Source organism: Pieris napi, chromosome 9 (assembly GCF_905475465.1).
Source record: "Pieris napi chromosome 9, ilPieNapi1.2, whole genome shotgun sequence".
In the NCBI taxonomy this organism is placed as follows: Eukaryota; Metazoa; Arthropoda; class Insecta; order Lepidoptera; family Pieridae; genus Pieris; species Pieris napi.
In genome coordinates this window covers 4937729-4963394 of record NC_062242.1, presented here as the reverse complement: position 1 = coordinate 4963394, position 25666 = coordinate 4937729, and the positions used below count along the sequence as shown (strand labels likewise).

At 35.6% G+C, this 25666-nt stretch overlaps 2 protein-coding genes and 1 long non-coding RNA gene across 10 annotated transcripts in view; 2 read left to right on the top strand and 1 right to left on the bottom strand.

Annotated features, from left to right (window-relative positions):
- LOC125052242 (protein turtle) overlaps positions 1 to 22319 on the top strand; it is a 50056-nt gene extending 27737 nt beyond the window's left edge. Inside the window, exons 2-18 of one of the 8 annotated variants that reach the window (XR_007117422.1) lie at positions 5437 to 5562; positions 6777 to 6919; positions 8225 to 8371; positions 8700 to 8835; positions 9127 to 9368; positions 10071 to 10341; positions 10818 to 11078; positions 11381 to 11451; positions 11651 to 11842; positions 12246 to 12467; positions 12777 to 12885; positions 14559 to 14642; positions 15304 to 15489; positions 16317 to 16544; positions 17059 to 17145; positions 17445 to 17452; positions 17576 to 17684. Coding sequence is in view for 6 of the 8 variants with exons in the window: in XM_047652954.1 (XP_047508910.1) it covers positions 5490 to 5562; positions 6777 to 6919; positions 8225 to 8371; positions 8700 to 8835; positions 9127 to 9368; positions 10071 to 10341; positions 10818 to 11078; positions 11381 to 11451; positions 11651 to 11842; positions 12246 to 12467; positions 12777 to 12885; positions 14559 to 14642; positions 15304 to 15489; positions 16317 to 16544; positions 17076 to 17145; positions 17576 to 18551 (3411 nt within the window). In the remaining 2 variants the exon portion in view is untranslated. Of the gene's footprint in view, positions 1 to 3808; positions 3978 to 5436; positions 5563 to 6776; positions 6920 to 8224; positions 8372 to 8699; positions 8836 to 9126; positions 9369 to 10070; positions 10342 to 10817; positions 11079 to 11380; positions 11452 to 11650; positions 11843 to 12245; positions 12468 to 12776; positions 12886 to 14558; positions 14643 to 15303; positions 15490 to 16316; positions 16545 to 17058; positions 17154 to 17444; positions 17453 to 17575 lie in introns of those variants that run through there. The other 7 variants (XM_047652958.1, XM_047652955.1, XR_007117423.1 and 4 more) reach the window with 7 other exon arrangements.
- On the bottom strand, positions 6615 to 7947 carry LOC125052243. Its single transcript, XR_007117424.1, has 2 exons — positions 7689 to 7947; positions 6615 to 7512 (listed from the first exon to the last, which is right to left on the bottom strand). It is a non-coding gene; the product is annotated as an uncharacterized LOC125052243 (long non-coding RNA).
- Positions 22320 to 23343: 1024 nt separating the features above from the next.
- Positions 23344 to 25596, top strand: LOC125052455 (pancreatic lipase-related protein 2-like). Its single transcript, XM_047653310.1, has 5 exons — positions 23344 to 23448; positions 23664 to 23826; positions 24074 to 24480; positions 24878 to 25066; positions 25185 to 25596. The coding sequence occupies exons 1-5, from the start codon at positions 23397 to 23399 to the stop codon at positions 25403 to 25405; spliced, it is 1032 nt and encodes a 343-aa protein (XP_047509266.1). The 5' UTR covers positions 23344 to 23396; the 3' UTR covers positions 25406 to 25596.
- The last annotated feature ends 70 nt before the right edge of the window (positions 25597 to 25666 follow it).

Sequence of the window (25666 nt, the reverse complement as noted above, 5' to 3'; positions counted from 1 at the left end):
TGCAACCTCACAATTGAGTAGCGCGCAATATCGCAGCTATGGAATGCAATCCCGATCTCGCCAGATCCCAATCCCGCTAGATCTCGTGCCATTTTTCGAGATCCATCCCGAAACGTAATATGACGAGATTGGTTATAGAAATGGCAGTATTATCAGAAAAGTTAATCTCTTCGATTAACAAGCGTATCTCTGACCGTCGAATATATGCGCCCGCAGCGTTCATATATTTGAAAATCCTTGTAATTATAATGATAACTTGGAACAGTTTTAAGGCGACAAAATTATACATTTACCTAGCAAACGGAAAGGATTTAAAAATATGTAAAATCAAACGATTGTATCGTCAGATACCCTTTTAAATGCTTCCACCTTTGAATTTACATGCTGCTGCTATAAAAATCAACACGACTCCTTTATAGGAATTAGAAGAGACTATGAGAGCAGCTAAAAGTCCTTCACGTGTTTCTGCGTGATATACAGGTTAGAGTCACTCATAAAAAAAGAGATGAATCGATATGAGTGTGGTCCCCCTCACTCCCGCAAGGTAGCTTTTAATAGTTTGCTTGTAATATTATATAATTAAAATATATCATATAATAAATAATATTATATATATATATATAATTGTGCACGCTGGTGCCAACCAGGGACCAGCCTGATAGGGATTTTTCCGAAATAACTCCTATATGTCTAGGATAAGTAGATAGAAGTAATTCTGGAAATAATTCTTTATTCACCACTGCGAAGGCTTGTATTAAAATAAGCAAATAATTAACAAAACCAGGTTTCTAAAATAACTTTGTGAATGCTTTAATGGTATTACCAAAATATATAAGATATTAATGATCTAAGTACCAACAAACATTACTAATAGAACCCAACTTCATCAGTAGAACATAAATACATCTACAAAGAGAATTTACAGAGTTATGCGGTGACCTATTTAGTGGGTCAGTATGAACTATGGTGCACTATGAATAAGACATACCTACAAGATGTCCTAAGAAAGCATGTCAACCAACCTTTAGAGTCAAATCACACTGGGTATACATACAGACCAAAAATCGAAGAATTTGTAAGATCGTATGGAATATATATATGAAGCACGTAAATTACTTTTTAGCGAACAGTTTATGTCGGTTCTAGCAATAACAAAACTGTTTTATGTTCCTTCTAGAGTTTTAAAACGATAAATAACATAGAGGGCGAGAAATTGTACCGTAAAAATTTCTAAGCGTACATATCCCTGGAGATTCTTCGTGTACACTCAATCAAATAAATTGTCTGAAGCGAACCAGTGGAGATAGGTTTATAATCGGGTGTTTAAGGAATGCTACAAGCGACGTTTGCTAAATAAGTGTATCCGGGCTGGAATTTGATATAAGTAAGCTGTAATGCAATAAAAAACTATTGATACTTCTTATCATAACAATATGAAATCTGAAAACCTATACGTACAAACGTATAGGTTTTCAGAGTTTCACAGACTGACTACCAACCCACATCGCATGATTCTTAATATTAAATCGTATTTAATATTATGACAACCAAACATGGTTTAAAACGGTTAAAAATCTCTTATTAAACTTCAACACAAGTAACTCGGGTGAATACAATATAATCTAAGAAACCTTAAAATAGTATTGTCTTTTATTGACATAACTTTCACACATTTGATAATAAAACAATTTTTTACCGGATTGAAGTTATGTATTTACAATTATTTTTCATACTATTAAATTTAACCGACGCGACGTTTCGCGTGCTTTACAGCGTGCGTGGTCACGGTGACTGAAGACAAAAGGTGTTGAATGTCAAAAAGTATCACAGCTGTAGAAAAAGTTTTATTATCTGTATTAATTGTTTACCTTAAAATAATTAAACTTTTTTGGCACTGTCTTTTTCTAACCTAGCGTTACTAGACAGCTGCCTCTGTTCTTTTCTCACAATACACAAAATCGATTCCTTCCTTATGTATAGGACATTGTCTTTTTGCCATAAAGAAAATATATTCTTTTTTTACTATTTATTTTTACTTAACGCATCAGAAAAATGCCCATAAGCTTGTTGCGACGAATCAGGTCTGAGCGTAATACACTTACTTAACCGTCGATTTATCACTGGTCAGCACGTATTTGCTCTGCTTTCGAATTACTTTAAAGATTTAACGAACCAGTCAGAATGTTAATTTCATTATTACCGAAAATCAAATAGAAATTATACAACTATAATATATTTTTGTGCGTTATATTTTCCCAATAAATATATATAAGTAATATCAGGTTTCAATAAAGTACGTAGTAGATGCACTGTAAAGGTGTTTTTAATTTCTTGAAGAATGCCAGACACTTGATCAAAGGGGCTTTATCCAGAATCCAATAAAGGAAGGTTTGTCTCAAATACCGACGCAGCTTCACAATATGAGAAAATTATTTAAATTGCTCTTAAATATCATAAATATTTTAAGAATTATAATTATTGTATGATCTCTAACGATGGAAAGAATAATTAAAAAAAGATTTGACATAATTTTTATATTTCCCTATAAAAACCCAAGCTAAAGAAATAATAAAAAACTTTAATATTTATATAACAAGTAGCTTTGAACCGCACTTATCCAACCGAAATTATCTAATATTTTGAAGATAGTAAGAATAAATGCAGGTGAATTTAAAAAGCTAAAAATCGTAGAAATAGCTGATGGCATCCAAATATAATCAAGTTAGCTTTGATACAGGGTTCTTTATGAAGTGCGGAAGTCCTACAAGTAATCCTGTTTCCGCGACAGCCACAACTTTATCGATAGCTCTTCTGGATTTCCTACTTTAAACTTGCACACCGCGTCTAAAGAGTAATGCGATCCATATTGAACTCGCTTACAGAACAAAGTTTGAATCTTATACAGAATTTTAAACGTTTCCAATTTTTCGCCTTTACGAAGCCGGTCGAGATAGCTTAATATAGTGTTTAATCTTAAAATGCATCCATTTTTTTATCCAACTTATTAGTATTGATCGATATTAACGATTTATGTTTGTGGTTTTATACAAATTAAGTAGCAACAAGTATATATATTGCTAAGAAGCTTTTAAGCGCTTTCGTTGGGCGCCTAAAAGTTAGTGCACAATGCTGGTATAAAGTAAAATGACATTTCAGACGGGATTAATTTTAGTTTTTTAATAAAATGAACTTATACAAACTTATTACTGCATATGCAATTTTTGCACTTTCTAATTGTAAATGAATTGTATTAGTACTCATGTAATAAAACTATGACTTCAATATAAATTAAAGTCCTACTTCCTTATCGGTATTAAGTTTAACCAATTTATGTGGTAAAACAACATAGAATTTCCGGGATCTTTGTTGGCTCGTTGTCGCCAACTGATGGAAAGAACAAATATTTTCTAAAGAACGAAAACGACTTCGACGGTTAACGATTTCGTTTTTAGCCATCTTTTAAACAGAATAGTCAAAAATGGTCCTTTCCTACTAAACAAAAAATATTATGTCTGGTTCTGAGTTTATAACAATTTCTGACAAAATTCTTATTTCATTACAATTTACATACAACCAATATGTATTATCAAATAGCCGTTCGGTACACATATATACATTTGACGTAATTGAAATAGGTAGGTCAAATTTTCATCGTACAGCTTCAGGCGAGAGTAAGGCTCAGATCGCCTTTACTAGCTTAGCTAGTCCTTAAAGCAGCATTGAGCATGGTTTGAGCTCAGCACGTGAGCCGGGGACCATTCACACGGGGCGGCGGCTGCGCGCGCATCGATCGATACGGCAAACGGCGGGCAGTGCCCAGACAGCCGCCCGACCTCTCGCACGCGCCAACCGCGAGCCCATGACCGCCCTCCACAGATGACGGAGCCCCGCACCATTACACATTGCCGTTCTCGTCCCCAACCCAGCCCTCTCGCTCTCTGCGTGCCGGCCATAACGCGAACATACGCTGTGACAAGGTATGAAAATCAATATTGCCCTAGTCTTCGCTGACCGCTACAATAACCCGACTAGGGACTGCGGTTCTCAAGGTATTGATGCACTAGCATAGTGCTGTACCTAAATACTCTCGAGGAGCTAATAGCATTCCATCTAAAATTCCTTAATTGACCAGCATTACTAAGAAGAGAATTTTTATTTCGAGATATTCAGCCCTTCCCTACTGCAACCTATTTAGTTATTTTTGAGAATAGCTTTTCTAGATATGTAATGTATATATCAATATTAACCACTTTTTAAATTGATTAGCTTAAATATACTTTATATGAAAATAGAGAACGTAATGGCACTTAATGTTAACGTGTACAGAATAAGGGATCGGTCGCGAGTCGAAAATATATCGTGATGCAGTGCAATTATTCCAATGGTAAAAAATAGCCCAAGGGCGTATTATAAAGGCCAAACGCCACGTACAAATTCAATTGTATTGTACCCCCAACACCATTAATAATACTAAACGTCTGTAGAAGTATGTACTCGTGATTTTTAAGTTACGATAAGGAATTTTATTATAATTAAGGACTACGATAACGCATAAAACCTTTTAATACGATAAAAGAGTTCCTATATTATAATTTTTTTGGCGACGACCTATCGGTTTTGGATAAACTTTTTGTGAATTTTACTATGGAATTATGGGTCTCCAAATATATCGGTCGGAATTATTTGTTTTTGGGTAGGTAATGAGGCTTGCATTTTTATTTATAGTTTCTACACTATGCTATTGCTGACAAATAACTAGTTTTTATGATTTCACGTACCTACAGGAATACACATTTAGGTATGGCTATGAGACCCGATTTGGGCAAAACTGGAAAACATTTACAATTTTTTTTTACAAGAATCCGTATTCGTTGCTGTTATGGAAAAATCGAAACGTCAGCGTTATCGAAGTGACTGACCTGTGTCATTTGTTCCCCCTGATGGCTATCGCGTTTCTAGTATGTCGGTTTTAAGTGTACTTCAATTTGTTTTTTACAGTCTTGTCAGCTTATGCTACCTTCTTTTTAGTCCCCTATTTTTATTACATTATAAATTTATAAATGGGAAAGTATACATTCTTAGTCTGCTACAGAAGGTTTTACATGATAATACATAAACTACTTATAACATGTTTTTAGGGTAGTAATAAAAGTAAGATACCTTTTAGGTGTGTAATGTTTATAATAATGTACAATTATAATTTTGTTTCAATACATTGAATCCAATTCATTTCTGGCGTTAAAAACTTCAGCGAGTACAGCAAAAGTTTTTATAAAGGAAATCTATGTGAATATATCTCCAAAAATCCCGGCTCACACAGCCCTACAAGCTTGGGATACGCGTTTTTTACGCTATTTTGATGGCTAAAAATGAATAAATTCCTATTACGCAAATTATTTTAAATAAAATTGTTTAAGCATATATAATTGTTTGAAGGTGATGCAAAGAGGATGAGTCGCCGCGCGCGGCCGTGACATGGGAGCGCAGGCATGGGCTGGCGCGCCGAGCTAACGCCGCACATCGCCGCCGGCCTGCTGCTTCTACTGATTGTATATTTGCCGGGTAAGGAAATATCTTTTTACTCAGTAACTGGGTGACTAGCTTGCTTTTGTTTTTCTTTAGGTTACTCTGAGGTGATAGTAGCCGTCGAAGAAAAACAATTAATCACTGTAATTATAACCTACAGTCGGCGTGAGTTTAATATATATATGTTGTGCTGATATATTTAAATTATATTATCGCGTATCGCGTTTATTACATCCGTACATGTCCGACATCCGTTGGAACACTGATATAATATCAAAAATGTGAAAACAATTATGATACTTTATATTTGTAGTATAACTAAAAATTAAAATACTTTTATTCTGATAAAAATCTACTAATGTTTTTATTATTATTTACATAACAATTTTAATGCGGAAGGACACGTTCATGGAGCCTATTACGTTTACACGTAGATATAGGTTTGTGCTGAATCCTAAACAATATGCACTATCCACTCGCACACGGGTTGATTTCAATAGACTGAGGTAATTCTGGTTAGGTCAATCTGTGGGTGTCTAATCTGTCTACATATATATAAGTCTATTGCTTGTTAGACGAACAATAGGTCTATTTGGACTGCATTATTAGCTACTTCGTCCGTAGATAGAAGTACGAAGTTATTTACGAAGTACTTTCTTAGCTTAAGGGCCTCGTGATTTTAAGTAAGATGTGATTATGTTAAATTTACAATTATCGGCAAGTAAAAGATACAGGTAATGTCTGTTTAGTCTAATGTAAACGCTATTTGAAATTCGTGAAGTTTCTGTAAAAGAAGGAAGAAAAATTTATACAGTAACAATATTTTTTTTGTATTTAACTTTTCACAAATCAATTATTTTCCCTGATTCATCATTGTCAAATCTCCACTAGGATAAAAAGGGAATACAGAAATAAAAATAAATTATATAACTTTGACAGTTTTGTGAAAAACATCCAATATTGGAGAATTATTGAATACGTATTCCTAATAATCTTTATTAGGTTCTTTTAATAGTAAGTTATAATCGTGAACCCCTGTGGTGTGGATACAATGTTCTTTACTCTGGTTACATAAATAAAAATATGTATGTGTATATAACTTTAATGTGTGTTGTTAACACAACGTAAGTCACTAGGTACTTATGGCGATACCGAATATCAGCCAATGAACTATTATTTTTCTATGGCCGAGTCACGAGGATATTTTAAACGTTTGCCGTTTCATATCAATCTCATTTTGTATATTATAGTAACTTGCCATCAAGACCACCAAGATGCCGTACACATTACGGCTATCCTCGGTGAGAGTGTGGTGTTCAACTGCCAGGTGGATTTCCCCGAAGATGTCCCCGTGCCGTACGTGTTGCAGTGGGAGAAGAAGGTAGGCGAAACGGTATGACGGTCACACTCCACTCTTACATTACAAAGCTGCTCATCTTTCGTGTGTGTATTTCTGTTCAGTAAAGGTCGTGGCGTCGTGGCGCTCCGCAGCCTGTAAAGTATATCTTATGCTTGTCCAAGGGACACGTATTGTACCGTGCTAGTAACGCGGGCCGGGTTTGTCCATTATCCCGTCGACCCGCGCATGCCTTATGGTGCATGCAAACTTGACCAGTTCTAAACATACCTACCATAATTCAATAACATAAAGTAATCATACGACCATCTTATTTAATAGCATTATTTAAATTAATTTGCAATTATTAATTATGATTGAATTTAAACAACAAATAAATATCCTGGTAAAGTTTGTATGCAGCAATGTGATGCCTCTTCAACGTATTGATTGTCGCGTCGCCCACTAATAGGACAAAACACCACAGTGACAAAGACCTTAGAAACGTGTCCGAGAGAGCAGCAGACCCCCGTACAATAAAACACACTACACTCACATATATCTTTGATTTTTTTTATTCAATTGTTTTGGGCGCACCGATTTCTCTTCGATAAAATGGGAGCACGTTGCTTATGCGATCGCCAGCCAAACTGTAATATTAAACGCTAATTTTATTTTATTTCACAAAAAACAGTCTTTTTTTTCTTCTGGTGTCCCTTCAATGCAAAATAAATAAAGCCAAACATAGCTTAAAAATACACTACATTCAAATTAATTAAAATATAAACAGTACAAAAATCTTTAAAAATTGTGAAAATTAATTTACCCCTTAGACCTCGACTTTGCAGTATGTTTGGCGAAAGCTTATAAAGGCTGACACGTCGCACGCGCACTCCCTCGCGCACTGGCGGTGGTTCTGACTGTCTCTCTTCCTGTGGCTGTGGGCTGTACCCACGCTGTATCTGCTAATTTAGAAATCTACGCATTTCACTTAGGCGGAACATTGGTCTTAACGCATGTTATTCTATCAGCTTGCGTAAAGACACAAAGTACATCTGCCTTTTTGACATGGTGTATATTACGTATTTAAGCCGAATCGCATGTTTCTTGTAATAACAACATTTAGCATGACACAAGCTTATGTTTTACACGTGAAGATACGAATTTTACTTACAAAATTCTTATGTAACACTGGCATGCTTGTAGTTAGTTTTTGTTGGTATTTAGTTTGACATCTTCCTACAAGACATTGTTGTACATATATGTAGTGAACGCGTTGTGGTCGATATTGTTCGTAGTTAGGTAACGGAAGGTGTACCGCGCCGATGATTATGAGATGTTAACATTTGACGGTGTGTATAGGGTCAGGACATACCGATATACATCTGGTACGAGAGCTACCCGACTCACAGTGGAGAGGGCTATGAGGGCAGAGTGTCGCGCGTGGCACCCGATTCGCCTTATGGCGCTGCCAGTCTCAACCTCACTAATATACGAGAATCGGACCAGGTAAAATCAAATTTTCCTTACTACTTTTCCACATTTTTACCTTCCATCGTTAAATTTTTGTATGGGTTCACCTAACAATCTAACGACATCATCATAATAATTATAACTCATTACATTTTTTGAACTGCTTCTTAATTCAAATCATTGTAATACTTAAAAATATAAACAATTGTTCTACAAGATGATAAACTAACGGCAAGTACATCATATATACTTTATGCACATCGAAGATATATGTAAGGTACATGGACTGCATCTTATATGGCAAGGTATTTGTTATTTACCAAGAACTCGTCTTTATGATGTATATCAATGTACTTTCTTACAGGGATGGTACGAATGTAAGGTGGTATTCCTTAACCGGTCTCCAAACCAGCACAAAAACGGCACGTGGTTCCATTTGGACGTGCACGCCCCACCGAGATTCTCTATCACGCCGGAGGAGATTATATACGTTAACCTAGGTGAGACAAAAGAAATACTTAAATCAAAACATCATCTATTTTGTTTATTAAAAATAGTTCTCTTATTTTCACGGAACAAGAAACTATGTCAATAATATTCCAATAACTCTCAGAAAGCAATAGTGAATCTAATATTAATAGCAATAGAAACTTTAATGATAGCGAAAATCGTAATTTTATTCGAGTATAATAAGTAAAAAGAATCCTGTGTTCTTCGCTTCTGTCGTGTCTTACCTAATCTTATTTCTTGATTCCCATTAGTTAGTTCATTAAGTACTTATTGTTAAATAGGTGATGCCATAATACTCAACTGCCAAGCAGAAGGCACACCAACCCCAGAAATTCTATGGTACAAAGACGCTAACCCTGTGGAACCATCTGGAACAGTTGGTATCTTCAACGATGGCACCGAACTCCGCATCAGTAACATCAGACATGAAGATATCGGAGACTATACGTGTATTGCACGAAATGGGGAGGGCCAAGTCTCTCATACGGCCAGAGTCATTATCGCTGGTGGCGCTGTTATCACGGTAAGATTTATTTACTTAATTTTAGTTTTTTATGCATCCCTCTTACACTTACTTGCTAAGTCCTTGTTCTTTATATTATGGTGTAGATACATTTCGTCTCCTCAATTAAATATATTGTGATTGTTGTAAGCTGTTATGAAAAGAGTAAGGTGGCAAAATGGGTCGTATATTTTTAATACAGCAACAAAATGTTCATTCGAGACACTATATTAGTATTAATTAGCCAAAAATGATATAAATAGCAATTATTCAATAAAGTATTCAAAATAATATCACTAAATATATTCGCGTTGAAGGTGCATACTCGTAAAATGGCATTTAATGAAATCGTAAAATGAAAAATGTATAATTCTTATACTTTGGTATGCAATGAACTGGAATAATTTTTCGATTAAGCAGTGGAAACTTTGCAAGCTGAATTTATAATTACCTCATTAATGTATGCAGTTTCTCAAATTGACTAGTTATAAAGTGAAGACAATTTCCTTCATTTTAAAACGTTTTTAAAATGTAAGCTAAATTAGTGTAAAATTGAATTATCAATCTTAAAACTTAAAAAGGCAGCAAAAGGCAATATAATTAAAATATTCATAGTTTAGTAAGCCCTTCGTCGTATAAAAAAATATTTAAATGATAATAATAATAATAATTTAAGTGATAGATTGTCACACCCATGAGACAAATATATTTTGCCAATTTTAGATGCCGCCAACAAACCAAACAAAGCTTGAAGGGGAGAAAGTCCAGTTTTCCTGTGAGGCTAAAGCTTTACCAGGCAATGTGACTGTTAAATGGTTTCGCGAGGGTGCTCCCGTGGCTGAGGTAGCGGCGTTGGAGACAAGGGTCACAATCAGACGTGATGGAGCCTTAGTAATTAACCCTGTAGCTGCTGACGACTCCGGTCAGTACTTATGCGAGGTCTCAAACGGTATCGGAGATCCACAGAGTGCTTCCGCATATTTGAACGTGGAGTGTAAGTTTACATTTATTCAAACTAAATAAACGTTAAATTTTAAATAATAAAAAATAACCTTTTCTTTATATAAAACTTTTTGACCTTAATTTGACCTGTGTTTAGAAAGGAACACGCAATAATGTTTGAAAAATTTTCCTCACATTTTTGTGACACCAAATAGCGCCGCTGTCAACACTAATTGTTTTTTTTATTGCGCCAGTTAATAATAACTGTTTATACATTTTAAAGATTCATTCTCAGTTATTTAATCAATAACCATAGTTCAGGTTGACGACTGATTTCTTGATATGCTATAGGTAATATTGATTATGATTGCATAAATGTTCTTGCGTGTCATTATCAATTTAAAGGATCCAGAGCTCTCCCAACTAATAGGAAGTTCTTAAATTATCACACTTAAAAAAACGTTAAAAAGACTAGTAGCAATATTTAGTTTACGATACGTTAAAAATAAAGCAAAATATCTCTCACAGATCCAGCCAAAGTGACTTTCACTCCAACAGTCCAATATCTACCTTTTCGTCTGGCTGGCGTAGTTCAGTGCTACATAAAAGCTAATCCTCCTCTACAATACGTCACGTGGACGAAGGACAAGAGACTTCTAGAGCCGTATCAGACGAAAGACATTGTTATTATGAACAATGGTTCCCTGCTATTTACGAGAGTTAATCAGAATCACCAGGGAAGGTATACCTGCACACCGTATAATGCACAAGGGACTCAAGGATCTTCGGGTAATTATTATTAAATAGCATTGAGACAATTTCGTACGCAGTTTTCGTAAACTCTCTTAGAATCTCCGGTTAAAAATGATTTACATTTGCGGGTTTACACCGGAGGCCTATCAGTTAATGAACAGTATTTTTTTTATTAGTTTTTTTGTGCCTACCCTGAATGGCAATAGACACTAAAAAATGTTTTTAAACTTTGTTTAAACAAAATAAGGAGCTCAATACTCGTATCTTCTTGAATAACTGAATATTTACATTTTTCGTAACCTATTTCTGATGATAGATATATTGAATTGTTGTTGCAGGTCCAATGGAAGTATTGGTCAGAAAGCCACCAGTTTTCACAGTAGAGCCTGAACCGTTGTACCAAAGAAAGGTACAGTAAAATAATTTCGTATAAAAATCTATTTACTCGTAATGAGATTTAAGGATTATTTTTCTTGGGCAAAATATAAAAAAATCTATGTACATTGAAATAAATAAAATACATATTACTAGTGAAACATTATTGGCGTATATCGAACAAATTTCTATCTATATTGGGACAAAATAGTTTTTAAATAAAACGTATACAGGTTGGGGAATCTGTGGAGATGCATTGCGAAGCTCAAGAGGCTGAAGGCACTCAACGACCCAGCGTTGTCTGGAGACGAAGAGATGGTCTTCCTCTTCAGAAGAATAGAGTGAGGGCGCTAGGAGGGAATATCACCATCGACACATTACGACGTCAGGACTTTGGGATCTACCAATGTGTGGCCTCTAATGAGGTAATGTGTTTTTTACAATAATTATCAGATCTAATTATTTCGTGCATCATTTAGTTTGTCGGTAGCTATATCGTTAATAAAATGTGAACTATCAATTGTCATTATTATTTAGGACATCAGCAACGACTGAATATGTAGTTAAAATATTAAATAAAGTCATGCGTTATTTTTGGCCAATACCGCCACAATTAGTCTTGTGTTAGACCTCAAAATGGTGGCAAAGGCGGTTCTTAGATAAAGGCTAAAGCCAAAGGGCATCTTCTTCTGTGGCCGACAGACTGTCATGCATGTGTTTTGTCTCTGTTATATGTTGTATCAATATCAAGCCCTACAAAGATTATGTTATGGCTATACATATGTAGCTACGCTATCCTTGTATCATGTTAGTTCATTATTCCTCCAGGTAGCAACAATAGTGGCTGATACCCAGCTGGTGATAGAAGGTACTCAGCCACATGCACCATACAATGTTTCGGGAACAGCGACAGAGTTTCAGGTCACGTTACGATGGCAACCAGGTTACGCTGGCGGACCAGACTATAAACAGGACTACACAATTTGGTATCGGGAAGCGGGTTTCTCTGAATGGACCAAAGTGCCTGTTACGCCATCCGGAGCTACGTTTGTAAGTGTTGTTTTGTTCGCATTAAAAAAATGTCAATCTTCAACATGTCTGTAAACTTGGTAAGTATCGATAACTGACGATCACGTAAAAAATATATAGAAATAAATGAACTTAATTTTTCTTTTATAAGCTTTTTTCGTCTACCTGTAATTATTGGATCCTTGTGATTGCTACGAGACGTACATTTGTCTGTAGGTTGCGAAGAAATTATCAAGAAGAAACGTGTATATTTTGTTTTATTATCCATTCGATGTATACTTATTCAAATGCACACTGCAAAAATTTGAAAACAATTCTTTAACTTTTCAGGTCACAATAAATAGGCTTCAGCCAGGGACCACATATGAATTTCAAGTTAATAGTAAGAATACCATCGGAGAGGGAATGATGAGCAAAGCTATTACAATACGAACACTTGGTATGTTTTGTGCACTATTATTAATTATTATGTCCTAATTTTATCTTTAATTCGACCTTGAAAGTAATGGTTATCAAAGTTAAGTAATGCTTTGAAAGTGGAGTTTTAAAACTATTTCCCTTTATAAATTCTTATTGACCAACAATTTTGTTTTAATTTGGGAAAAAGTAATGTTGAAATCAAAGGAAATCGTATTTTTATGATAAATAATAATAAGAATAAACTTTATTCATAACAAAATATGATTGTGACAAAATTGATCTAACGGTAGTTTCCACACTCCCACACACTTGTGTTGTGGGTTACTAGATTACAACTCTTCCGTGGTATATGGTGCATATTTAAAGTAAAAGGATTATAAGTTATTCATTAAAAAAAATATGACTTTAAGTATGCGTTTGTGTATGAGTATGTGAATGGATTTGCGTTCGTGTAATATGTAAGAGTTGTATATATTTGTATATGTATTTGAGAATGTGGCTCAGAGTTATTATAAGTGTGCGTTGTGTAGAATAAACAATTATATTTATAATACACATTACAGAACTTTTACAAGAAACTACGTTTTTAACCAGATTACAAATAATATAATTAATAAACTTCAATTTACATTTACTGAAGTAAAAAAATATACTTACACATATATCTTCCGACGTTTTGCCTATTTCAGTTGAATAATTCTTACTTCACACTAATACAGTAGAGCCCGCTTAATGCAATCATACTCAATACGATTTCTCACAGAATACACCACTTTATCAGTTCCTGTAACTTGAAGTTCATAATTTTTTAAAGCATAATACGATTCGTCATCCCGTTTAAAACGCCTAATAACAACACCTATTATTCCTTGTGGCAGCGGCTAGCAATTAAGACAGGAACCATTAACAATTGTTTCAAGAAAGCAGGTTTTAGAAATACATCGGGGGTGACGGCGTGTTGGAAGAAAAACCCGCGATACTGCAGGGTTTTCTTGGAAATTCTTCCATTGATGACAATGTCCTATTAGAATTTGATAGTACACTAAAAAATTAAGACAATGATTTTAGACACAGTGTAGCTTCTTGGAATGAAAGCCAAGGCACACTGCAAAAGTTAAATTTTATTGAAAACCCTGTACATCAAAATCTTTTGGTCACACCAAAATAAGTGATTACTTTAAATGACGTAATTATACGTAAAATATGTATTTACCTTAATTTGATATATCTATGTACGAAATATACGAAATTAGAACAAAATACATAATAATATGTAGTACTGAACAACTACTAATTTATTGGCCTCTGTGAAATCGGCTTACGGGATTTATTGTAATTCTAAAATTATCAAAATTTTACTCGTTTTAATTGCTGTAAACTGAATGTGTGTTAATTTATTTTGTAAAAAGAGGCAATATAAAAACCAGTGACAGAGACATATGTTGATTATCTTACTACAATGATCCCATGCTCATATAAACACGCGAAATCGTTAAAAAATTCTTGAAACCTGTTGAAATCCGATAAAATATGCTTTCTTGTATAAACATTTTGCTCGCTACTAATGCTTATTACCGTTTGAATATAACTAACAATACTTAAATATCGTCAAATAACATACAAATTAACCTTTTTGAATCTGGAAGGGATACTTCGGTATAAAAACTTACCACGTAACTTTGCTTTTTGTAGATGTAGGCGCAAAACCAAAGACTACACCCACAGCCGCGGGGCCGATAGACGAAAAAATCTTTCAGAATGCACCCGAGGGATCCGGTACTTTTAGAACTATATATTTATTGCGATACTTCTTGCTTTACATTTAATTTAAATTTTTAATTAGATCTCAAATTTTCAATAGCATTGACCTATTTTTTTTACCGTTGGTTCTAGTATTTTTAATTTTATGTTTTAAAGCACATTTGACTAACATACTAATATATACCCGCTTTAAAATTTCTGTCATATTTATCTTATTTTTATTTTCTGAAACCAATTTTATGAGTCTTATTTTTCACTTTCGGTCTCCAATTCTTATTTTAATGGATTTAACCGTGCTGATAATATATTTTGACGGCTAAACATACTCGCCGAGACATGAATAGACCGCCCGAGAGCGAGTGTATATGGTGCTCTGCCCGCTCTTGTCCGTTTTTGGACATGGATCTCGCCGCAGATAACCTGTTACACAAAATGTGGACTTTTGCGATAGGCTTGACTCATTCTCCTTACACTATTTGAGAAAAGAGAAAATTGTATGACAGTCAGATTTGTTCACGGTAACGTGACCATCTCCATTCCGATTGACCAATTCACTTCAATTTGAGTTACACCTGTCGCAAGTTGCTCCAGCTGACATCCTGAGAGGCTCTCGATGAGTATGTAAAGCCGTCATTTCGGCTTGCCACATTTTAATTTTTTTTATATATTTTAATAGGTCCGAAACCAGGACAGCCTCGAAACTTAACAGTGACAGAAGTCAACAATGGATTTTCGATCTCATGGCAAACGCCACTAGACCGTGCTCATTTAGTTCAATACTATACGATCAAATACAGAACGGATGCACAATGGAAGACCCTCAATCGTGGTCAGATTCGCCCCGAAGAAACTAGTTATCTTGGTACGTAGGATTCAAATACTTACTATTATTATATATTTTTGCTGTTATTACTACTATTATATATTATTGTAATAATTCATGCAGAATTTAGTCTTTGTCTTTATATATACGAGTATTTGTTGTGTTTCTCCGAGGGAGTCGGTACGGAATAAGTTTAAGGAATTAAATATTATGACACTATCTGGTCAATATATTCTTGAAGCCTTGTTGTATGTCCAAAAAAATATAAACGATTTTAAAACAAATGGTGACTTTCACCAGTATAATACGCGAAATAGAACTAATTTGAGTGTACGACCAACCAGGCTCCAAAAGATAAACCACTCCTTATATGGAAATTGTATTCGTTTTTACAACAAACTCCCAAGCGCAATTAGAGAATTATCACTAAATAAATTCAAAGTCCTCGTTAAACGAAAATTAATCAACAAAGCTTTTTATAAATTTGAGGACTACTTAAATGATCCTAATCCTTGGGATTGAATTGCTCCAGTTCAAACAATTTGTATGACAATACTTGGCGATTAAAAAGAGTGGCGGAAAGTTTCTTGCCAGTTCTTCTTACCCGCTCTACGCCCTTGACTTGCGAACTGGTTGTAAATGTAAATTTACGATTAATTTAACTTGACTATTCAAAAGTGTACTTGGTTACCTACTTGAATAAAGATATTTTGAGTTTGAGTTTGAGTATGTATAATGTATATAGTTAAAAAAGAATTAGATGTTAATTTCGTTTATTCCGCATTTTTGCAAATTTGTTTGTAGTAGGTAATAATTTTAATGGACAAATTTAATATTGAACCTTCAATTTCGTTTTCTATTTCCAGTAAAAAACCTAGTCGGAGGCCGCACATACTATTTCCGCATATTGGCCAACTCAGCGACGAGTTACGAAAGTTCTGAAGAAGTAAGGTTTGCGGTCCCAGCGCGGGTTAAGCACAAAGCTATAACAGCGGGCGTAGTTGGCGGGATATTGTTTTTTATAGTCGCCATTATACTGTCCGTTTGTGCTGTGAAGATTTGCAATAAACGCAAGCGACGCAAGCAGGAGAAAGGTGAGTCCTAATGGGACGCGGCCGCTAGCTCGCTCCCGACGCTCTATAGCTAGTTCTCTTAGACCCTTCAAACAATTTCCTTTAAACAAATTGCCATATTGTCGGTGATAAAGCTACAAACAATCCTTTCATTTTGGTTTGCATGCTATGGCTTCTGTGGTTTGTGTGGAGTTACGCTTTAGGTGATTATGTGCTGGGATTAGCTGAATAACATTTACTAACAATTCATGTCAAACGTGCTTGCAATTTAAAAGACAACATTTTTCGTGTCGTTTATCTAATTCATCGGAAAAAAAATATCAGTAGATCTTAAAAACAAAAATTATCACATCATTCAAGAAATAGAATGTAGGTAATATTGGTTTTGATAAGCATATTTATCTTCCGATGTCTTCAGCAATCGCTTTTAAGTTGACAATATGGTGTTCGGATAACATGAGGTTTATTTGGTGTCGGTTGCGGGTGGCGGCCGAGTGTTTCGAGGTGCTCAGTATCTGCACGCGTTAATGTTCAGAAATAATTCGATTGCAGCATACAACATGGTAGCCGCGCGGCTGACGGACCTGCGCGCCGCTGACAGCACTCAAGTGCCTTTTAAGAAGTAAGTTACTACTACACTCTGTACGTATATAACCTCAATTTATTCCAAGCTCAATTTATATCACATAAAAAAATCTTATAAAATATAACACTAACTTGCAGGGATCCCTTAATATAGTTTAGTATGTAGTATCACATTCTAGTTATGGCAGTATTCTGTTTTTGTTTCTCCGGAGATGAGTATATGGTCCTCGAAGCTTTAAAGAATTAATCAATTTTTATCAATCAATTAGTAATTTGTTATAATTCATAAAAGAAATGATCTCAAATGTTCTCATATGTTCTGCTGCTCTTCCACAGGAAATCAGGTCAGTCATATTATTATGTGTTTGTAGATTTTTGTGTCAGCTGTGACTTTAGTTGTGTGTTAATGTAAGTGAAGAACAGAGGGTTTCAATATGAGTCAATATAACAATTGTATTGTGTTTCAGATTTAGAGAAAGCGGAATATCGAGTGTAGTCCAATGTTTGCGGTTTACGGCGAACTGGATCTGGCCGGTGACACGGTGCGGCGAAGAGCCACCTTACTGGGGACTCGTTCGACGTATGTCCCCCGCCCCGCCGCCCTCGCCTTCTCCCTCGCTGGCCCCCTCCTCCTCTGACGACGGCGGCTTCCTTCCTCGCCTGCGCGCTCCTTTGCAGCCCGCCGCGGCGCCCCCGCTCTTTCGTGCCTCGTCCCCCGCCTTCTCCCCTTGGACGGCTTGGACCCCGTGGCCGACCTGGGTCCCCGCTTGGACTCCGTGGTCGCCTCTGCATATATCAGATCTCAGCTCGGTCCCCTTTCCGAGCTCAGCGGACGGCTCCTTCCCGACCCCGCCATCGTTCCTTCTGCGGCAGTCCCGCCAGGCTAGCGAGCGAGCGCTGTGTGCCGTCCCGCAGCGGACGCGGTGGCGACCTGTCCCGCGACACGCGCGCTCTCGTCCGGGGGCAGATCCTCCGCCGCCACACGAGGCCTCCCCGGAGAGCCGTTCGTCGTCAAGCGGCTTCGGCAGCAAGAACGCATCGTCGTCGCAGCACAACCGCAGCAGCCGGACGGGCAGTCTGGCGGAATGGCGACCCCCGCCGTACCGTGCGCCCCCTCCGGCGCCGCTACCGCGACCCGAGTCGGGCGAGGCGTTGGACGCAGGCTCCGTAGACGTGCACTACGAGTGGGACCGCGCCACCCGCACGCCTACGCCTTCCACCCCGGAACGACCTCGGGCCCGCCAGGCCCGAGATGACGTGGAAGCGCGGGTCAGGGCGATGAAGGAGGAATTCTTAGAGTTTCGTAAGCGGCAGGCTCTGCGCCGTCGTTCCCCGGAACCGCTGGGCCCGCCGCCGCCGCTCTCAGCGGTGTCTGCGCTCTCTCCACTGTCTCCGCTCGCTCCGATCGCTCCTCCGTCTGCACCCGCGGAGACCGTTTGCTGAGTCTCGCGGCTAGCGTTACTTCCCCACCGATAACTATTTATTTCGACACGTTTAGAATGTCGCTCTTCATTCGTATGTAGTAATCGTTGTAGCGGAAAACGGCACATTAATATTATCCGACGTACGATTTTTACGTGACGGAGTTGACTTTCGAAGCCGTCTGTAGAGCGACATGATGAACTGTGTAAAAGCTTTTGAGACAAGTTGGCGGTAACTAAGAAAAGTATGGAAAGCGGTATTTCCCAAAATGTAGCTAGTGACAACTTGACTTCTGAACTGAATTGATTTAGTTAGGTAACGACGTCGAATTAGCATTAAGTGAGCCCACCTTGGTCGAAAGTAGACTTAACATCGCTGGAGACTATTTACGGTAAGAAATTGAGACGGGACGACGAAGTGGCATGTGTATGTAAATGTACATTCATATAAACTATGTGGATGCAGTGGCGTTTCTGCTCGCACTGTCTGTTTTCCTAAGCGATTTAAATGTCAATTAATGATTTATACTTATTTATAACTATTTAAATGTGTCATTATAGTGTACCTCGTTACTCGTATTGTGCGAAGAATTATAAAATGGGAGTGGTAAAAGACACATTAAATAAGTCATAATAAGTCGCCACAGTTATGTTAAATTATAGGCCGAAGTTGGCGGACAGGCAGTGCGAAGCTACGTTCACCTAAACGCTTTAGGTATGAGCGGGAAGGCATCCACGATACCGCTCATACCCACATTATAATATGGTAGTTATTATTGTAACTATTAACATTAATTATACGATACTATAGCACTGCGTGTTCGACACTACTCTGTAGTGTAAAGGCAAGTATGCAATAGTATAAATTATTTGACAAATTAAGCAAAAGCGGACAGATGATAAGGTTATTGATTATTATGATTCCAAGATCACAGTGACATTTTACTTTATAATTCTATTCAACGATTATAATAACGACATAAACGTGCAATACTGTTATAATAATAAATATCGCGTTTTATCAACCGTTTCGAAGAATTTTGATATTTGTGATTTACGTGATCAAACTTGTCACATTGAGATAGACTGTTATTTATTTCACTGTGATCTGTGATTAGTTTGACAAAGTATAAAACGTTAACGTAAAATATCGACGTCAAATATGTGTGAATAATCTTACAGTGGCTCTCGTTTCGTGTATTACAAATAAGTGTCACTGACGTATTTTATATCGTTAAAAACTTTGTCAAACTAGTGGTAGAGCTGTTGGTACAGTCTGTTATCGTGAGTCAATGAAACGGTTTAGGTACAGGCAGCGTCGAACACACGGAAGTAATGTACAACACAAATAAAATTAGGTAGACTTGTAAGTTGAGAAGTTAACGGATGTTTAATTTTTATATAAAGTTATTTATTTCCAAGTACAAATTATAATTTTTATCTGTTGCGTATCTAGTTATTTTTTATATAATTTTTGAACTGTACATATGTATAGACACCTTAGATTATACACGTATTTATTTAGGTGTTGTGTTATATTTATGTATGAGGTTCAGATGAATTTTGCCATTACGAGTACGGCACTAGCGTTTATTGTTCGTAAATTATTAAACCACCTTTAAAGCGAGTACCTTATTCAATTAGAACTCAGCAAATAAAGAGGTGCTACAAATACACATTATAAATTATTATTTTTACTTTTTAAAAATACATTAAATTTGTTTCCCCAACCGCCAGGTTCCTGTAACCATCCCACCTGTTATTAATATAATGTTATTTAGTTTTGTCAGTCAACTAAAAGACTGTTTATTTAGTTCGTACAATGTAAAACGTTATATGTTAATAAGTGATGTTTTGTGTACACAATGATTTTAGGCGAATTTTTGTATCGGGATAATATTCAGAACGATTAATATATTTAAGGAAATCCTATGAAATAAGTATAAAATGTACGCTTTAAAGAAATTGATACATAAATTACTCGTAAAATAGTTAGGTAGCTGTGGTAAGTAGTTGGTACGTTGCGTGAGCGTGTGGTTAGCACAGAGGTAACAAACGCAACGGTCTACGTTTTCATAACAACTTACGGGTTTTTTACATACAGGCTGATGAGAGCTTGGGCCAATAATGAGAGCTCCAGGAATTGTTCTCAAAGAACATCTGGTAACTTGATGACAATCAAAGGGTTGGCCTTTTGCCAATGATTTAAAGGAGCGAACAATAATCAAGAAACTTACTATGAATTATAGCCTTTTAATATAGCCGCAACATACAGTCGTGTTGTTTTGTTGTTAAGTGATCTGAACCAAGAACGTCAAATTGGACCGCTGATAGCGACCTACAATGCGTTGAATATCTTAATGTTTAGCGAAAAAACAACTAACCCTTTTATGAAAATGTAGACTGTTTGGCGTCCTTCATATATGTCTAAGACACGGATGCATCATCACTCAGGTCACTGCCGGCAACTAGATTAAGCTGAGGTATATCGACACAGTAGTTTGTTTGGTTACGTTAGTGGGTGAAGCCCGCCGCCATTTTAGATTGTTAGTGTCAGAATGTGCAATAACTTCTCCGTTCGGTACAATTAAATGTAATATTTTAAATATAATGTATGCTCAATTTTTTCGACTGACCAACTGTAATTAAAATCTTTTGCAAATCTTTAACATTTAGAAAAATTTATAGCAAGGTAGTGACATAAATTATTATTTATTTTAATATTTCGTATGCTTGATTTCTTTGTTAGAAAATTTTATTACATAGAGAAATAACTTATATCAATATAAGTAATTATTTATATTATTCGCGCAAACAAGACGTTCACTATCTTGCATTTATTTCGACAATAGTCAGTAATAGATCTGACGTAAACTAAAACACCAATTCCCTTATTCATTTTGTGAAATAGGAGTAAAGTTCATTGGGTCCATTGACGTCAAAAATCAGTGAATAAATGTATAAATAGACAGCCAATATATATGCAAAAAATAAAAATAAATGTTTAAATTAACAGTTCGAGTAACCACGTGCCTAGAATGCTAGATTTAAATTGATAAGATAAAACTGAAATTATGCAATCACAGTTTTTCTGTTACATCTATAAACTTAACATTTGAAGAATAATGTCTGTAATCGATATGAAACATATTTGTATGTAGAAAAACTCCACCAATATGTAGTAAGATTACACGGCTCAATCCATGTGATATCTAGTCTTTGTCGTAATAAAACAAATTTCGTGACGTCTCAACCCCGAATTTCTAGCAATCAGTTGTATGCTTCTGTATGTCTAGTATGTAACTGATTTATTTAGAGGGACTCAATAAAATCTCTAAACGCGTTGGACGACTTCTTTAGACTAAAGTGAAAAGATAGCAATATATTAGAGTAATGTAATTAAAACATATTATATACCAGTTTCTTTAAAAGTAATAAGTGAATGATTATGTGCACATTGGCAAACGTAATGGTGATACAAGGCAAGCACCCAATATTAAAATCTTAAGGCAAATGCACATTATGTCAGCACAGTAATGTATTCCAAACTTCGAAGTATCATACCCAGCACATTTTAATACGTATCTCCAGTACCCACGTTGCCTGTGTTCGCCTTATTTTAAATAAGATTATGCACAAGACACGATTTTATAAATCTAAACAGCCTTTGATTTTGTTTCTTTTTAGAATATTTTTAGTTATAAGTGTTGAGATCAGTGTTTACTGTGTAAGCACACAAAGGATTCAATTCAAACAATTAAAAATACAATAACGTTGCTATGATATAAAATGTGGTTTTATTTATTCCATTACTTACCGAATAACAGACACCAACCTAGATCCGACCTTGTTAACAACTGGGGACACACGGTCAAGTGTTTTAAGTACACAGCGTTTTAACAGGATTTGTGATAATGTGAGGCGAGAACCCTGCCTAAGCTGACACTGGAAGATCCACCCTTACCTAACATGACGATAAAGAAAGACACGATAGATGAAAACTACGCGCAACACATTTAGATGTGGGGAGGGCATCATGACAGATTCATATAAAGTTAATAATCATTTATCTAGCCCAGGAAGTAAATAAAAAAAAAGTCTAGGCTTTTTAACTACGAGTGACCTTAACCATTCATTTGAGGCCAAAGATAAAGGAACATAGCCTTCCGATAAAAGACCTATTAATATCATGAAACTTGCAAGGAGATAACCAAAGGTTTTAGAGATCCCAGTTAAATTGAATAAATATATTTTTTAAATTAGTAACTGTCTCCTATACGAAATTTTTCTTCTTTTTTTTGAAAGTCCTGATTTTGTCTTGAGACCACGGAATTCCTACTACTATCATAGCTCAATAATTGGTAACAGTTTTTAAACACCAAACCTGGATCTTTAAAATTTAAGTTTTTTTGCCATGAAAAATTACGAATAAATTTGTTAATTCATCTTTAGGTTACGGAATTAAAGTTATCTTGATACAAATAAAATAGTTTTACTATCGCCAATATAGCTAGATAAATTTATTATAATATTTAACTTAAATTGACGAATAATAATAAAAGTAGAATTTCGTACACGTTGAATGCAAGTTTTTAAGGTCAAATAGAACCTTGATAGTTCTAATTAAACAAGGTAGTAATAATAATTTATTAAATATTAAGAAAAATACGAAGTTTAAACTCTGTTCAGTTCAATTAGTAACGATTATTTTACAAAAACAAGCAAAATATGCTACTGCCAACACCAACACGGTCTTAGCCAATTTTTTTCTCATGCCGGAAGCTTGCTATAAGAAATCCTTCAGTAGGTACTCAATGAATATAAAACCTGTGTAAGAACAGTATTGCTAAGTCTTCAATTAACAAAAATGTCTATACGACGTGAAAAAATGTTTCTTATTAGTGCAATATTGGTTTTTGGTTTGTAACTTATTAAAAATAAATCCTATATTTAATTAATAAAATAAATGAAATACGTCGCCGAATCGCTTATGGCTAACCTAACTATGGTAGCCTACTACCTATTAATTTTCGTCACAATATTAGTAAAAACAATAAATTTGAATTAGTACCTACTTTAACAGATGACATAACAAGTTTTCTTAATAACCATATAATTTTAACACGTGTTGCAGTATGGCTCTACGGCAGTTGTGAAGATAACGGTCCTGGATATGGTGACGAATGGTTGTACTACTTTGATGAAAACGATACTAGATTCATAATGAACTTTTCTCTGATTCCTCAAACTACTGGAGGCATGCGATTTGGTGACGCCTACTTTAATCTATACACAAGGTTTGTGCGAGAAGTTAAAATAACAAAAAAGCTATAAGACACGTTAGTCAGTCGTGTTGTAGCCAGTTAAGGTAGTTGCATCGACAAACTGGTAGTGATTACAGTAAAACAAAATTTTGATAATATTAGTTTAAATATGCGGTTTTTGAATTGTCTAAGCTTGTTCATATTGTGTTAATTACTTTTTAGAAAAAAATTGAGCATAATTTTCTTTACTACACTTTATTAAAGCTACAATTTTTTTCAGAAATAATAACGAAACAGCAGAAAGGCTTATTATTGAGAAGAATAATAATAGATCGATTATAACTAGTAATTTCTTTGATAAAACTAAAGATGTTAAAGTTTTAACACACGGATGGCTTTCATCCGACGAAGTTAATTGGTTGCAAGAAATGAAGTTTACATTCCTTAAAGAATATGATTTGAATGTTATTACCGTTAACTGGGGTGAACTGGCGAAAAATAAGTTCTATCCATGGGCAGCTTTAAGCACTCGATACGTTGGTAAACGGGTTGCCAAATTATTAAATGTTATAACGGAATCTTACGAAATCGGTTACGAAAGTGTTCATTTAATTGGACACAGTCTAGGTGCACAGGTTATGGGTTACGCTGGAATGTTTTCAAATGGTTCAATTCCACGGATTACAGGTACCTAATAATCAGTATATTTTATTCCACAATTTTTACCAGATGCTATAATTTTTCAAATAGGTATGTACCACATTAACAATTTTATAATAGGAGAATGGGTAGGCATTTTACCATCCCTTTTCAGAGTATTAACTACTTGCGATGTGTGTGCCCTTTGTTTTCATGCTTAAACAATTGGTACGTAAAAAATAAAAGTGGCTGAACCAAAGGCATAGAAAGATTAACTGCTGCAGTCTGCATGAACGGCTTTCATGAGATTATATTTTTCGCACCTAGTCTTTTACTAATATATTTTACGTTGTTTCCACAGTAAATGTTGTTAAAATATTGTTATGGGAACGAAACGCTCGGAAACATGATTTTAATCAATATAAACTCAAACGTATTTTTAAAGGCTTAGATCCTGCACGACCTCTGTTTGAACTACCCAAAATGCCTAACGATTATGCGCTAGACAAAAGTGACGCATCCTTTGTTGATATTATACATACGGCGGCAGGTACCTATGGGTACAGAGGAAATTATGGGCATGCCGACTTTTACCCCAATAGAGGAACTCAAATACAGCCAGGATGTGAAAAAGGCGAGTTTACTATTTGATATTCGCATCTTAACATAAGATTCTAGACCAGCTTTATCACCCACTTATCACCGGATAGGCTCTGAATATAATATTACAATATAAATTATCTCTTCTCCAGAAACGGCTTGCAGTCACGGAAGAGCATGCGTTTATTTCGGAGAATCCATTATATACACACCGAATACAGGCTTTTTATCCTACCCATGTGATAATTGGGACGACTTTCAAATCGACAAATGCAAGGACAATGCAGTTAGCATGGGTTTGCCTGCATCAAGTACTGCTAGAGGCAAATACTACTTGAATACAAGCAACCATTCAAAATATGCTAATGTTTAATTTGAATGTCAGCGAAGCTAATACAAAATGTTTATCTATAAATATCTAAATATTATAGATACATTTTTAGTTAAAAAAGACGCTATTTCTATCATCAGAATTTTAAGTAATCACTTTGAGTCTTGTTTTGAGAGCTGTGGGCCCAGATGTCTATTATCATACAAGTTTAATTTTCTTTGTATTGCTATATGTGTGTACTGTAACATAAATAAATTTTTGATGCAATGCTACGTCGCTTTTTAATCTTATAGATAAAAGTCA

Excerpts from the sequence above, each read along its gene's own strand:
- LOC125052455 (XM_047653310.1), top strand. The coding sequence starts at position 23,397 with ATGTCTATACGACGTGAAAAAATGTTTCTTATTAGTGCAATATTGGTT. Across the intron at positions 23,449-23,663 it reads TAGTGCAATATTGGTTTTTG|TATGGCTCTACGGCAGTTGT; the intron begins GTTTGTAACTTA and ends CACGTGTTGCAG. Across the intron at positions 23,827-24,073 it reads TACTTTAATCTATACACAAG|AAATAATAACGAAACAGCAG; the intron begins GTTTGTGCGAGA and ends AATTTTTTTCAG.